The sequence below is a fragment of the Cebidichthys violaceus genome, unplaced genomic scaffold (assembly GCF_023349555.1).
Source record: "Cebidichthys violaceus isolate CVI_PGR_0920_01 unplaced genomic scaffold, fCebVio1.0.p SCAF_21, whole genome shotgun sequence".
Taxonomy (NCBI): domain Eukaryota; kingdom Metazoa; phylum Chordata; class Actinopteri; order Perciformes; family Stichaeidae; genus Cebidichthys; species Cebidichthys violaceus.
The window spans coordinates 1,784,650-1,800,295 of record NW_027176384.1 but is presented as its reverse complement, the minus strand read 5'-3'; the positions used below and the strand labels follow the sequence as shown (position 1 = coordinate 1,800,295).

General features: G+C 38.3%; 1 protein-coding gene across 1 annotated transcript; it reads right to left on the bottom strand.

Moving 5' to 3' along the window:
• Positions 1–861: 861 nt before the first annotated feature.
• il17rel (interleukin 17 receptor E-like) lies at positions 862–11,393 on the bottom strand. Its single transcript, XM_068716757.1, has 18 exons — positions 11,091–11,393; positions 9,601–9,628; positions 8,779–8,928; positions 7,378–7,484; positions 6,797–6,911; positions 6,402–6,446; positions 5,866–6,005; positions 5,430–5,501; positions 5,269–5,323; positions 4,987–5,150; positions 4,307–4,351; positions 3,701–3,758; positions 3,438–3,583; positions 2,874–2,933; positions 2,731–2,788; positions 2,027–2,158; positions 1,381–1,437; positions 862–1,299 (listed from the first exon to the last, which is right to left on the bottom strand). The coding sequence occupies exons 1-18, from the start codon at positions 11,202–11,204 to the stop codon at positions 1,178–1,180; spliced, it is 1,668 nt and encodes a 555-aa protein (XP_068572858.1). The 5' UTR covers positions 11,205–11,393; the 3' UTR covers positions 862–1,177.
• Between the last annotated feature and the right edge of the window lie 4,253 nt (positions 11,394–15,646).

Sequence of the window (15,646 nt, the reverse complement as noted above, 5' to 3'; positions counted from 1 at the left end):
TTAATCCTCGTGGTTGCTTTTTTAGCTCTGTTTTTGGTCTCTACCAACCCCTGAGAGAAATATCTGCCTCTTTAGCTGCTAAATGCTCCACTATGTTCACCACAGTGTGTCTGTTGTTTGGAGCTGCACAGGCTGTGTGCAGGTGATTTATTAGACCTTTTAGGCTGACAGAAGCTGCTGCTGGAAACAAGGTTGATGAGAGCGGTGAGAGTGAACCAAAAGAGTATAATTGCAGATTGTAAAACAAGAAACACGTGTTGAATAACGGTAAAACACTGCAGAATTGAGCAATATATCGGATCCTCAGTATAAGTGACTCCTTTCACTTTACCCTCACTCATGTGATGCAATATAACAATATGAATGACAGCAGCTTTAATATTTTTGTTACAACATTTTCTGTTAATATAATGCTTTATGAGCATAGATTAATTAAAATGTTTTTTTCTTATGATTAAAAAGGTTCATGGGGGCTAATTTACTTCATTATGTTAGCCGAATTATGTGAGTGTAAAGATGCAAATGAAGAGTGGCACTTAGAAGGAAACTCAGCAAAACAGCAGTGCTGGCTCGTCTTAACAAGCGTCCAAACAAAGTGCATGGTGTGGGAGCCTGGATAAAATAAGACAAACACGTTTCAATACAGCTCAACACAGTAGCAAATACCAGTTTGGTGAAGTGTTAAGTGTCAGAGGTGGGGATTAAACTCGCTGCTCCTGTTTGCGGTACCAAACAGGAGCAAATTGTCAAATTATGTAATGCTGTGACTGTTTGCTTCTGATACAACGACAATAAGACGTGTGGACATTATGGCCACAAGTTCATTATGAGAAAAATAGATTGAGCAGGTTTTCTTTCATATTTTGCTTTTTTTATTGAAAATATTAATTTAAATAATGACAAGAACAGACCATTTAGCTGCAAACTGAATGAATATTTTAACTTAAAAGAAATATGTACATTAACTTTCACCCAAACAGATAACACCTAACAACAGCCATTAACTATAACAAGCATACTAACCAGCAAAAAAACAGTAACATACATAACATTTGAAATATCTCTCCCAACATTGTACGCTGCATTCAACAGAGAACAGATTTGGTCTGTGTAACAACTTTACAGATTTTTGCTGCACATTACAAGTAATGCCTTTGACCGGAGCGCCGTTCTTTGGTCAGTCAGAGATTAAGTTGGCTTTCTCAGTGTTCCCACATTGTGGTGAATCGGTAATGAGGAACCCTCCATGGAGAGCAGGTTGTGTTTGCAATACAGGGACTACACAGTCAGAAACAGGATCTGTCAAAACACAGGCTTAGGTTCAGCTTTCAGGTTGAAAATGTACATGTTTTCTAGTCATCATTATTGTGATAACCTCACCTGTTGTCTTTTCAGAGAAGCAGCCTCTATTTATTTTTTGTTTCCTCCTCTGATAGACTAAAAAAAGAATACAGGATTAATCAGACGAGGAGGATGAGGAAATGTAACACAATGACAAATTCAGTGGCTTTATTCAAATGAGTTGTGCATGTTGCACTACCTGATACAGGGCACCCATGGTACTTGCAATTGTTTTTAGGTTACTATAAACTAATATATGTATATACATATATTAGTTTATAGTAACCTAAAAACAATTGCAACAATGTATATATATATACGTATATATATATATATATATATATATATATACGTATATATATACGTATATATATATATATATATATATGTATATATATATATATATATATATATATATATACGTATATATATACGTATGAATATATATATATATACAGTATATATATGGTACAGCACCACAAGTTCAAAGAAAAAGTACATCTATGCTTGTTTTAGTATGACATGTACTGTGAAATATTATTATCACCTTGTTTTTTGACATGATGTCTGACTTTAAAACTGTTTTTTATTTATATTAGAACACTATGAATAAGTGGTTAGTTCCCTTAAGCAGTCTGCAGCACTGAAGCCTTGAACAAGAGTGATGGAGTGATTTTCTACCTACCGGTTAACAGTACGTGGAGCGCCAAAGTGAAAATGATGATGCCAGAGAGGCAGACGGCAGCAGGTAAAATGACGCAAGTCAAGTCCCAAGAGGCTCGGCTGGAGACGACAGGTCTGTGGGGCCCGGTTTGATCTGTGATAAGATAATTCACAGTGTAAAGACTATTAGACTCATGGCACTCGGTTGATAGGATTTCTCTGTCAAAACAATTATCTGTTCCTCAGACATTTCAAAGATGATTCAACCAGCATGCATTGTTCTCTCGTCAGTTTCTCAATGTTTTAAGTTGTCAACTATGCGTAAAGAAATTGGAGCTGAAATGCATCAAAGATGGTCTTCTTCACTTTTTGCAGAGCCATTATGTTTATACAGAACAATTTCATCTATTAAATCACACAAAGTACACAATGCTAGTTACAGAGGATCCTTTTATTCCTCAAAATGTTGCCAAGACACCACTTGGGGCAAACTTCAGAGACACATATGTTTGTGATTACCCTACTGGAGATTGCGTGACAGTAAACTCTTACTGCTTCAATCCATGTTTATTAAAAAAGAGGTAGTGGAAACCATTTGCATTTTAAACTGCGCCTCAGGTTGTAAACATTTAAAGTGAAAGGAGGGAAAAGAAAAGAGTCGGAACAGACAAGACATGATGGAACCAGAAGAAGAAGAGAAGAAGGGAGCTGTAAAACTGTACTTACTGCATTGCTCAAGACAGTGAATGACTGTGGCAGCAAACTTCACATCGAGCCTCTTCACCTGTCCAAATACAAAATGTGTCAATGTCACTGTCTGTCTAAATGTGAGGGAACATGCAGATTACCTCAAAAATACACAAACATACCTGTAAACATGAGTTGCATTGTTCCCCTGCCAGGTTCAGGCCAACAGCTTTATGTTTCTCCTGAGAAAGAGAAAAAAGACATACAAAAAAAAACGTAGGAGTTTAGCTGTGCAGGTGTTGTGGAAGTTTTCACGGTTTCTGTTTTGCTTTTATTGGCTCTATTTTGTGGTATCAGCCATACTACTGTTCAGTCGTAATTCACTAGAGAGATGCTTGATTAATGAAGCATTACAAACACACACTGATAAGCGGCTTACCCGAAAACATGTTTTAACACATTTCATGTTGCTGATATATGTGTCAGATACCCTTTGATTGAGGATGTAATGACTTTGTATTGCTGTGATTACAATCTGTGTTTTAAAGCTACAAAAATCTCAAAGAAAACCTGTTGCTTTCCAGCAATAAAAAGTCAGGTACACAAGAAGCTGCCGCGCGATCTTCGCAAGCATGTTGTGACAGCTCCTTCATGGCGCATATGCTTCTGTGCCGCATGCAATGGGTCACTGAAAGGTTTGACAAGTATGAAAATGAGATCACTCATACGTTCTCTGTGACACCTACCACGTGCATGGTGTGGGTGTCGGCGATCTGGCACACAGTCAAGCCTTCAGACTTTGCACACAGCCCCACAGAAAACGTTGCAGTGATCTGTGACAACATCTTCACGTCTTCCTGGCCATGTTGTCTCATCACAACCACCTCCCATGCTGGAAATTATTATTAAATACAGCTGTCATTGCAGAGACCAATGCTACAATACCACATTACATAATGGCATTATGTTTATAATATATTGGAAATGTTGCTCTAAACAAAAAAAGTACCTTGGAATCTGGCATCACCAAAGGGGCACCTGGTCCAGGACTGATGGCCTGCAGTGAACTGAAGAACATAGTACAGTTTTATTTAATAGTGCTCCTCTTCCAACAGTTACATAAAGCTCATACACATAACTCCTTAGTTCTAAGATAGGAATCTAAAAATGAATCATGTACACATTATACCAAGCCCACATTAAATAGTTCCAATGAACTGTTTAACCACTGATGTAAATCTGTGTAAACTGCAGATAACAATAGCAGCAGTACTTCTGTTTTGTGGTTAGATTACCAGACTCTCACTGCTGAACTGAGCTACAAAAGATGAGGGTTTGAACGGAGCGTTTCCCTTTTTTTGTAGTACAGTAAATCTTGATCCTTTACTGTGGGGTGTACTATATGGAAATGAACAGGCGTAGCAGAGGAACTGCTAGGCAACTAGCATTATTCTCAAACAGATGCGTTTATCTATTTTCTTTCCCCTTTCGTAGCTCTGCCACTTTACAGCTTACCGTTAGCCAGTAACCTGAGTGGCCCACAGCATAGAACTAGAGCGTTGTACTGTACCAACAACAAACATGATTTATGTCAAAAGGAGAAAGTGATCATTACCTTCATGCACAGATCAGGGTGTGGATCCACTTTAATAAATGTAATCTGAGAAGAAAATATTTAGGAAATAGTTATTAATGAAATACACAGAGCAGCAGTCAGCTGGATTCAGCTGTCAGATGGGAGTCGCTCTGCGTCACTGCTGGCTATTTTTACATCAACAGGGAGTTCCTTTTTTTTCTGATGACAATGTCTGATCAAAACACAATCTCAGTTTCGTTTAAGGATTCACAGGTGTGCAGTCTCTACCTTCGTTCTTGCAACTGCGCTGTTTCTAGCAAGTTTTTGGATAAGCTTTATATGGGTCTGATTCAACAATTAAATGAGCATAAGCAAGAGGTTTGAATAAACTTACTCTTATTTTGAATCCCTTTAAAATAAACAGTTTAACATGCCTGGCCAAGTGCAATATTACACAGTTTTCTTGAATTTGTAAACACTTTCCTCTGACATCATGTGTGGGAGATGAGACAAATGTTACTGGCCCAAAAACAAAACTGCCGTTGTCATAACTTCTTCCCACTGGATAAAGAATGACACCTGCTCAGTCATTGAAGAAGACGTCAGCAGAATGATTTCATACTTTTGCTTATTGCATAAACACCAACTTCAAGTGTTTTGTGAACAGAAAGCTGGCAAGGTAAACACAACTTCGGCTTCAACACGTCAGGGACTTATACCTTTACTCTGCTAACATTCTGTGAGGCGTGAGGCAGATCCACACAGATGCCGTTCCCTCTTTTCTGACACAACGCAACCACAGCAGTCACGGGACAGACGGGCTCCCATGATAGCGTCTCCTCAAGCGGGTCAAAGTTAATTCCAAGCCACAGCTCCTCGAGACCTGCGGGCAGGAGAGATCTCAATCTTTCAGACTGATATTGTTATTAGCTGTGAAATGCTAAACCCCACGCTCACATTACTACGAATTTCTCGTGACTGAAAGCAATCAAGTGACTCACGGTGTTTGAACGGGCAGACCTGGACTCTCGAGGCATCCATCACAGCTGACCATCCCTGTGAGGAATGTATTAGCAAAAGTTAAAACCCTTTTCCTAAAAGTGATTACCAATAGAAACAGATCATAAATGCTTAAAATGAGGAGTGTTGGCAGAAATTTTACCTCAATGCAGAGGCAGGGCAAAGGTCGGGAGTAAGGGAGGTTGGCTCTCTTTACATGTTCCCCCTTCTTTATCTGGAAAGTAAACATGACATGTACTCTTCTTTCTTTGGCATGTGTGAGCATGGTTTTGTGTGTTCTGGGATTCCTGAGTCACATGATTGACTAGCCACATTTTTTTCACCGGCACAGTCTGATACAAGCAAGCTGTGAGAGTTCCCAAGAGGTTTAAAAGTGAAGGGGTTATTGCTTCTTGATATTAATTATGGATCAGAGAACAGCATTGCATTAGTTGAAAATTTGCAGAGAATTAACAGAAGTAGGTGAAAGGTTTTAAGTGACAAAGGGCACTCCGACACCCAAACATCATTTGAAGAGATCATGAGAGTGCTTATGTTTGAAAGGATGCTTCAGTTTCATGTGAAACAGCGGGACTAACCAGTGTGTAGGCTCCTGTGCCAACACAGATGAAATCCTTGTGGCAAAGGCGGAGGTGGTAGTCTTTATCTTCCAACATTTCTGACACACGGACACTCAGCTCCTTCCTCTGTGGGTTTACATCATATGATATCCTCCCAGCTGAACGAAACAGAGGTCAATGTTAGTGAGATAGTTTCGCATCTCACTAACATGGATACATGCGGGGGCCTAAATTAGGCTTCTAGTGTTGTTGGTACCACCTTAGGGGCTGCAACATCAATCTGAAAGGCCATACCATGAAGACAAAAAAATCTGTGACACAATAAGCTTTATTTTTTTATCTTTTCTCTGGTCTTTGATTTTCTTAATTACGTTAGAGCAGTTTGTCTAGAATTTATTCAAACAAAACAATCCCAGAGGAGAAAGTCACTCAAAGTTACAAGAGTCATAACTACATTTGGCTTTGTTTTAAAGGCTAAAAAGGCAAAATGTTGGAGTCCACTGGTTTATAAAGCTGTGCTAGATATAATGATGTAATGCCTAGTATGTACTCACTGATGCATTCTGGGACATGTCTGCGCAAATCTTCACTGATGCATTCTGTGGAGAAACGGAATAATGTTTAAACTACTAACAGTCATAGGTATAAACATTAGAGCAACGTGACATAACTCCTGCATGTGTAACGTTTACATAATATTCACCTACTACAGTTTTCTCTATTATTAATCATTAACCTTTAACATAACTGTATATCAGTCCTCCTCATGTCACCTGTTCCAATAAATTAAAAGGAAATACTTGGTAGGTTACACAACACCCATTATTGACTTAATGGTTGTACTATGTTACACATTCAATCCTCAGCTACTTTATTTTATTGTTTGTTAACCGCCGTGCTGCCACAAGCGCGAGTTTGGATAATTATGCAAACATGCACATGCTCTCACCTGGAGCGTCATAAGTGCCTGTCCAGGTTACCCCGCAGTAGCTCGGCACAGTTTTCACTGTTACTTGCACGTGTTGGCTTGGAGAAACGTCAGTGCAATCATTCTCAACTTCCACCTTCAGGAAAAAGGTAAGTAAAAACGCACAAGCTGTTACACGTCTGGCACGGTTCCAAAATTTCATCACGGAAACTGATGTTCCACGCGTTTGGAATAATATCAAACTAAAAAAAAAGTTGATTATGTGATTTGGAAACTTAGCAACTGTGTATTTCGTGTTTTGAGGGTTTGTAGCTTATATATGATATTGAAAAATAAACCACATATCAAAATATTTGCCATAAAGCTACGACTGATGTGTTTTGTCTTTATATGTCATTTTTCATGTGTGCTTAAGAATTTTAGATCTGAAACCTTCCAGATATCCAAATATTATATCCAAATATTTTCATGACACTGCTGTTTTTGGCAACGTAATTACCTACACGCATTTGCTTGCTTAACACTGGCAAGACATGAAAACGAACTCTAACATTGCATCACACTAATTATAACAAAATGTCTGTGACAACTGTTGACAGTACCTGCAGCCCAGAGAGTCGGTGTCGCGACTCTCTTCTGAAGCTGAAAATCTGGCAGCTGGCTATCATCCCCGCAGTGACAGTGCAGATGGACAAACCATGAATGGACTCTGGGGAGAAAAATATCTCGAAGTCAGAAGCCAGAAGAGGCCTTGAGCACACAGTTGTCAAACAGTAACCGGTAACCAGGCAGTTAGCCATTCAAAAACTATTCAAGCATTTCAGCGTGAGTTGGCATTACTTTAGGTGTCATACAGGAAGAACATTCGTCCTGACTCAATCAGGATCAAAGGGGTTTCCCCACTCCAGCCTGGCAAATCCATAAAAATTATTATAGTGTGCTGCAGCAGTGGAAAAGTGTGCACGTGTCTGATAGCATGTGAATTTTGACCCACACCTTATCAGATCAAGTCTGTGTGCAAAATCAGGAACAGAAAAACGTCAAGTGACATACTAATGATGCAAAAGCAGAAGTTTGATCATGGAAAGTAGATTGTTTTATAAATGAGACTTCCTTCACTGTTAATCTGCACCATCCCCAACCCTTTAAACAACAATAACCACCCCTAACCATGACCAGTCCCACTTTAGCTTGACTACACCCAAAGAGTTGCATTTGAAGCCTCCTCGTTGAGACAAAGTTGGATAATTTGAGTCACAACTTTTGGTGTGAGGGTCATTATAGAGAATATACAGAAATTCTAGAAAATAAAGCGTGTACAGCCACTGAGAGTTAAAGCATCGCACACATAGGTTAGGAGAGCAGTCACCTGCATCATGTGCTTAAGGGAGTAATGTACTGTGAGATGTTTCTGGGTTAAACACAATTACAGTTTTAGGTGTCTTTAACACATTTTAAGTTTAAGTTAAGTTATGCTGTTGTTAATACATTTTTTTGGTAAAACAATTATTGCACTCTGTGAAAAAAAAGCAATTAGTCACATCACTGTCAGTATTAAGTAGTAAGGTAGTTAAGGTGCCTTTAAACAATTCCAATTCCAAGAGGCCGCTATGTAAATATAAAGGGCTCATTCTAAGGTAACAAAAACACAAAGATTCTTAAGTTTCAGATGATAATACACCAATGAAAACATAGTTATGAGTATTATATTCCATTTGTGCGAATAGATTCCCCCGAAATCCTACAAACTGGACCTTTAATTCAAACAGCTTTAGAGTTACTGGGAGGCACATTTCTCCTCTTTATGTGCACTTTTTTAAACACTTATAACAAATAGGCAGATCACAGAATATGATGGGATCTTCATATTTTAAGGTAGTACTGAGTAGCTAAGTGCCTGCAGAAAGGTTAACTAGGTGGACAACTCAGCTGCAACTGAATGGCATTCCTGATAAAAGAATTTAGTAAATGTCGTGTGGATTTAAGTCGTCACATCAACATACCAGTAAGTGTGAATGCGGTCTTGATTCTGAGGTGCAGCGAGCACTTCTGCCTCCCCTCACAACGCATGACGGTGGACATGTTGATGTCGTGGAACACAGAGGAATGGTTCAGACCTTCAGCGGGGTTCTGACACGGAGGAGGAAACCAATCTACATGGAACAGGGCCAGAGAAAACAAAATACACATCACACATCATCTAACAGAGAACATACTGACACATACTTTACACCGATGCAATCATGTTGTCATTTTTGTTGCACCAAAAATTGCCCACATTTTCATTATGTTCCAGTAAGGTGTTTCTGCTGTCACCCATCCAATGAAGGGTGTGAAAATGTGTTTTTTCTTCCTTAACAAAACACACCGACATTTCCTCCATCATTGTTTTGTTGATGCGCAACATCGAGATTCCTCTTTAGCACTTCTTCAAATAAATTCTGTATAATTCAAAGGTTTAATTTGACATCCACATGCCTGTCATGGGTCCATTACGGTGCATTATTATTTTTCATTGCACGTCAACAAGTTATGGGAATAAAAGTTTCTCATACCCTCTGATAGGTAGGGCACTCTGCTTTCAGATCTTCAAAAATTATTTGTGTTTTTATAGGAGGCTTTAGTGTCACATGCTGTTCCTTGATGTAGATTTATAGACTATTTCAACCCCTGCCTTGAATTCAATTCCGAACACTGCATGCAATTTCTTTGGCAACTTCACGGTAAAAACACGATATTAAACGCTGTTCTATTGTGCAGAATCAAGTTCTGTGTGCATGCATGAGTGAAGATGTGATGTAGCAGCCGTGCATGTCTACACTCACTGTCAGGCCTGGTCTTGCACTGAAGGCCCTGCAAGGAGAGAGAATGAGAAAAAAAAAGTAAAAGTGAAACACCCTGTAACTCTTTTCTGTGAATCCTTTTGAATAGGAGCTCCATTAATATAGTAATTCTTAACAAAGAGAACAAAGGTAGCACCGCTCCAGAACAGGGAATTCCCGGACAATAAGGAGCTTTTCTACATCCTCATAGACCCTTCAGTTAAAACCCAACGTGTTTGTGTTTATGCTGCAGTTTGTTATGCTCCAACACGCAGACAAATACAAAGGGTAAAGGTAGCTATTAATCAATTACTCCACTTGTCTTTCGCTGCTTTAATTTGGCAGTTGCAACAAAAGTCTGTGCTGACTTTATATGAAGCTAAATTGCAGACAACGTTTATACAGTGATACAAACAATCACCAAGGTCGTCAAGTGCAATTTACTTTGTAGAATACATCCTTGTTTATTCATCAGCCAGGAAATATGTGGAAACTATTCCAGACACTCACATTCAAACTATTCCTGCACCCAGTGATGACTGACGGTGTTCAAGTATGCTTTCACTGGAATGACGTGTCGGTCATCACTGAATGCGTCTGGGTAATGCTAAATATGCAAATTGTTCTTTGTTGTCAGGAGGTATTGTTGTGTTATAAGACCAAGCAGTATCCCATAACAGTATATTTACATGACCTCATAGGTAATGATGTTTTTGAAATCCAGCACAATTCACATTGGAGGCACATCTGAATGAAAGTGTTGGGATATATGGGGCTTTGTTAGCTGCTAAAAGAAGACGTTAGGTCTGCTAAGTTCACTGAGAGAGAAGCAAACATTCTAGGGTAGAGAGGTAAGTGTTATCTACACACTCTCCACCCTGCAGCTGTTTTAGTTTCCTCCTTAGGCTTGAGTAAATGATAAGTTGAGTAATACAGTATGAGATTAAAAAAATACTGTAGCCTTAAAGGACTAGACACCAGCTCCTTTAACATGCGTGCGTTTAGTATAATATGCATGCTCACTTTTACCTGATAATATCCTAATAAACATTTTTCAGTGAGTCAATAGGTGACTCACACAGGAAGTTTTAATGTTGGGAAATAACTTTACAGCAGCACTTTCATCCTAAATAAACTGATGACACATGCACAGAGAGCCATCCGGGGTTTCCATATTCAGGGTTTACCTCAAAAGCCCTTTCACCTGAAACTGTGTAGAAGGGTTATTAATAGTAGTAGGGGGTTTACAGGTAGTCGTAGTAGCATAGTAGTAGTAGTAGTAATAGTAGTTGTAGTAAAAATTGTGATTGACATAGGTGTATTTCTCTCACCCAATTGAAATATCAAGCAGCAGCAACACAAGACTGTGGTACTAGCAGCACAATCAGCAGAAATCGTAGGAGGTAATAATAGAACACAACTATATTTGGAAGCTCAGAGACAATCGGCATACGTCTGTTTGTCGTTAATGTCCCAAAGGATGCAGTTTTTACCTGAGAACAACTGGTGCCACATTTCTCTATCCTCTCCAATCCCGTGCTGTCTGCTGCAGCTCCATTCAGACCCAAACAACAGTGAGACATCAGCAAGGCGACCCACAGGACCATTTTCACCAGCCAGTGCTAAGACACAGACTTCTTCTCTCCTACTGCTCTGCTTCTCTGGGTCTTTGGGTTATCTATAATCTTTTTTTCTCCTTTTTCCGGCCCGGGGGGGCTGAGTGGCAGGGTCAGGTGAGGCTTGGGCTATATGTGACAGGTAGGTAGATGCTGAGGAGGCTGTCCCATTTGTTTTGTCCTGAGTGTGACGATACCAGAGCCGAATGAGACACAAGCTGCTGTAAAAGCTGAATTTAAATGTTGCTGAGTGGAGGTGTGGCCTCTGGGTGGATACAAACTTTCCTCATTTGCTTCTTTAACATTTCCAATAAGGTTTATTGTCATATAAGCACTACATGTCCCTGTAACTTCTTCATTTTGTGTTTATAATTGGAACTTGTGACCCACTTTAAAATATTTAATTTGACTGGTATAACAATTTAAGTGGAAATACTGAATCCCTGTCACTGCCACACACACACACACACACACACACACACACACACAGACAAACTGTACCACCAGACAATCTGCATCTGCATTTACTGGAAGTGAGCAAAATTTCACAACTTACATTTTTTTTACTATTGCTTAAAGTCATACTGTGAAATTCTGTGATAGAAACTACCCGTTGCATCTTTTCCCTGAACGAAAAGCCTTTATATTTACTGTGAACACAACAATCCTGTTGTTGAATCTGGTTCAGGTGATGACTGAGACTCGGAGAATGAAACTTGATACAATCATTATGCTGCGTTCACCGTGTATAACCTTTTTGAAAACATAATTGCTTGTTTCGAGATTCGGAAGATAAATTGGGAAAGATGTGGCTACTTAAAAGTACTTGAGCAGGTCATGTTTCTGTTCAAAAATACTTTGACCCAAGGCATCAGTTGATCACTTGATATTTAACTCCCCCACAAAGAAAACTTCCTCTTCCTTCCTTTATGCTACTACTGCATGCCCTAACATGGAAAACATACTGCACGGTTGAAAGCAGCTGGAAGGACATTCTTAGTCTTTTAAAAAAAGAATAATCACTTCTTTTTTACACTTACATAATATAACCTTTTAATTCAATATGACAAACAGTTAACAGTCCAATTTTTACTCTTCTTTTAGTTTTCAACCAACTTCTGAGAGAAACATCTGTCTCTTTAGCAGGTTAATGCTCCACTATGTTAAACAGAGAGTTATTGACTGTGACTGCTGGTTGGTGTAGTGTAGTGTGGGTTTTCAGAACTTTTTGGGGTTAGGCCAAAAACAACACTGTGAGAGCCGTGAGAGTAAACCCAAACACTTTTACATAATAGTCATTTGACCCATTGTTATGACAAAAGAAAAAGATAATTATAGGTGCTATAAATCAATCAGTGACTTTAAAATACAGAAACATTTTAGTGGTATTTTTATACTGTGCATCACCTCTTTCTTTTCATCTCTTATAATTAAAACTATTGTATTTCCCTGTAATACTGAGTCAACAGGCAGATTGAAGCATGTCAAGCACCTACTTGTGATGCCAGGAGCCGCCTGTTCTGTTAAGGAGACAAAACAACTGTAAAGGATGTCTCCAAGCAACATGTGTACCTCCTACCATTCTATTGCTGGGAATGACACAGGGAAGAAATCACCCATGTGGCACTTCTAAGCACAAACAAATCACTCGCAGGTTATCTGATGGTCTTGATGGCAGCCAATGGCTGGTTAACAAAATGTGGCTTAACAGAGGTAGAAAGAGGCAAAAGTCTTTGTTGCATGTGTCAACAGCAACCCTGCAGCGCCACTGCATGCGCAATAGCTTCATATGTGTTTCACTGGCAGACACTGGACTTCTTTGAAACACAGTGTTGTGCAATAACATTTAAGCAAGACCATAAAAGCGTTCAGGACAAATGAGCTGATAACCACAACGCCAAAAACTGATTTTTATATTTCCACGACGTAAATGCAAAATACTTTCATTTCAAGGGCACCCGTAAAACAGGTTGCATATAATCATTATTCAGCTATGTTATAATTGTTGTTCCTATGACCATATAGAAGACAGAGGAGACACACCCATCACATGTCTTGCTTAAATCAAATCACACATAGACAATGTCAGGCAGGTGTAAACAACAGGCTATTAACTTGCATCTGGTCCTTAGCCTCGAGACACCTTTGAGCTTCCTCAACAAAAGTGTTGGGGAAGTCAAAGAATATGGGTATGACCAAGACCTGGAGCAAACATCAATTACAGAACTGTTGACATAAGACCATTTATTGTAGTATTTATTGTTACTATTTCACAGAAGAGCACTATAATATTGTTTGAAGCAGTTCCTGGATAAAGAAAAAGAAAGTCCTTTGGTACCTTGCACAGTCATCATTGGGTAATCAGTAGGTCAGACCTGTTCTACTTTTGTGTAATGGCTCTATCTACTGGGACTCAGTGTGTATTACAATACCTTCCTTTTTTTTCCACAGTCATGCCGCTTCCCATACATTAATATGGAAGCCCAAACCCTGCCACTGCGAGGAAAAAAATAAATTTCGACTTACTATCTCGAAATTTTGACTTACTAGCGCAACAGCTTGTGACAAAAACATCAGCCCATAACTTAAATCTAATTTAACAAGGATAGTCCTTAAAACAACAGTCCTCTCGGCACATTTCTATGGAAATATATATATATATTTCCATAGAAAGTTTTCTATTTCCATAGTATGTGCTATGAGAAAGTGTCAGCTAGGCCTACTATTGTATATATCTATGTCCTGAATTGTTTATTGTAAATGCCATCTGAAATACAGGCCAGTGGAAATTAGATTTAATTTATGGGCTGATGTTTTTGTTGCCCCATGTCTATACAGCCTTATAGCCACGTCTTACACTACTGTGAAAGGGACACTGAAAGTCATAACTTTTGGTAATTCATTAATAAACTCTCAAGGAAAATTGTATAGCTTGGGTCATCCAGTCTGCAGTTTTTATTGTAAGTCATAAAAAAGGGATTCCTCCACTGGAATAATCCATCATGTTTACGGTGGTAAATGTTAATAATTTGTCCATTAACAGATTTCTTTTGATGCTCTGCAGCTCTTTCTCTAAATGTGAGTGGTCAAACAGTACATTGGAGGAGTCCTCCTACCAAATTAAAGAGCAAGTTATGCTGAAGAATATTGTTGAAGTAAGGAAATACAAAATATAATAACATTCCTTACAAGTTATAAACCTTCTGTAAGTAGTTGGTAAATAAACCACCTACTTATTTATGAAGTATAGGCTTATGATAAATTGGCACCAGCATTCATATGTTGATTTTTTCAAAACGTGATAGCCCTCAAAACAATGAATAATATTATTATTAATAATAATATTTACTGTATTACTGTAATTTTACTGTACCAATTAAGAGATATTTCATAGTAAAAGTCATACATTTGAACCGAGAAAACGTCTAATAACTGTACAGTAAAAATTTATGATTTTCAGGGTAGAGTCAACGATATCCTCAACACATACATATCAGTCATTGTCTGGAATTATTGAGAAAACTTATTTTTATAGCACCTCAAATATTCAGTTTAGACGTTTTCTCGGTTCAAATGTATGACTTTTACTTTTAAATATTTTCTAATTGGTACAGTATAAATGTCAGATTTTCTGCATGGGTAGAGTCAGAGATGTCTTCAACACATGCATATCAGTCATTGTCTGGAATTATTGAGAAAACTTTTTTTATTACACTTCAAATATTCAGTTATTATATATTTTCTCTGTACAAATGTATGACATTTACTTTGAAATATCTCTTAATTTGTACAGTAAAAAGTCGGATTTTCTGTATGGGTGGAGTCAACGATGCCTTGATTACATATACATCAGTCATTGTATGGAATTATAGAGACAAATATGTTTGTAGCACCTCAAATATTGTGATATTAGCCTTTTTTTGTCCTGAACATATATGCATTAGTCATTGTGGGGAATTATTGAGAAAAACATTATAGCACCTTAAAAATTTCACAAATTTGCTATTTGAAGATATAAATTCAGTTCAGAGTTTTTGCGTAGTAAAATATCTTAATTGACTGTTAGTCAGGTATTATTAATTTTAATATCTTTCCAGCAACCCGCAAATCAAATAAAGACACGGAATGAAGACACTTCAAGCACAATTTAGGTGTATTTTCCCTTTAACTCACGAGATGCAGGTAACATTTTTTGTACTTAATGTGAATATAATTAATTGAATCTTATTTCCATTATGCAATATGTATACTTTGTTGGCATCTTATTTTGAAAACCGGATGTTCGTCTGTAGAAAACCAGAAGTTGTCTCACGTTAATCTCTCCGCTAACTTTGCAAAGCTCCCGATCTGTGCCGTTTGAATGCGTTTACCGTGAATTTCAGCACATAGGCGCACTAAAAGTTAAGTGTCTGTTGAGTTGACCACGGAGATCT

What these genes read in the sequence shown, in the direction of transcription:
- il17rel (XM_068716757.1), bottom strand. Translation starts at nt 11,204, where the DNA reads ATGGTCCTGTGGGTCGCCTTGCTGATGTCTCACTGTTGTTTGGGTCTG. An exon ending in ACATGTCCCAGAATGCATCA is followed by an intron (nt 6,006 to 6,401) that starts GTGAGTACATAC and finishes TGTTTCGTTCAG; the next exon opens with CTGGGAGGATATCATATGAT. An exon ending in AGAATGTTAGCAGAGTAAAG is followed by an intron (nt 4,352 to 4,986) that starts GTATAAGTCCCT and finishes TTTTCTTCTCAG; the next exon opens with ATTACATTTATTAAAGTGGA.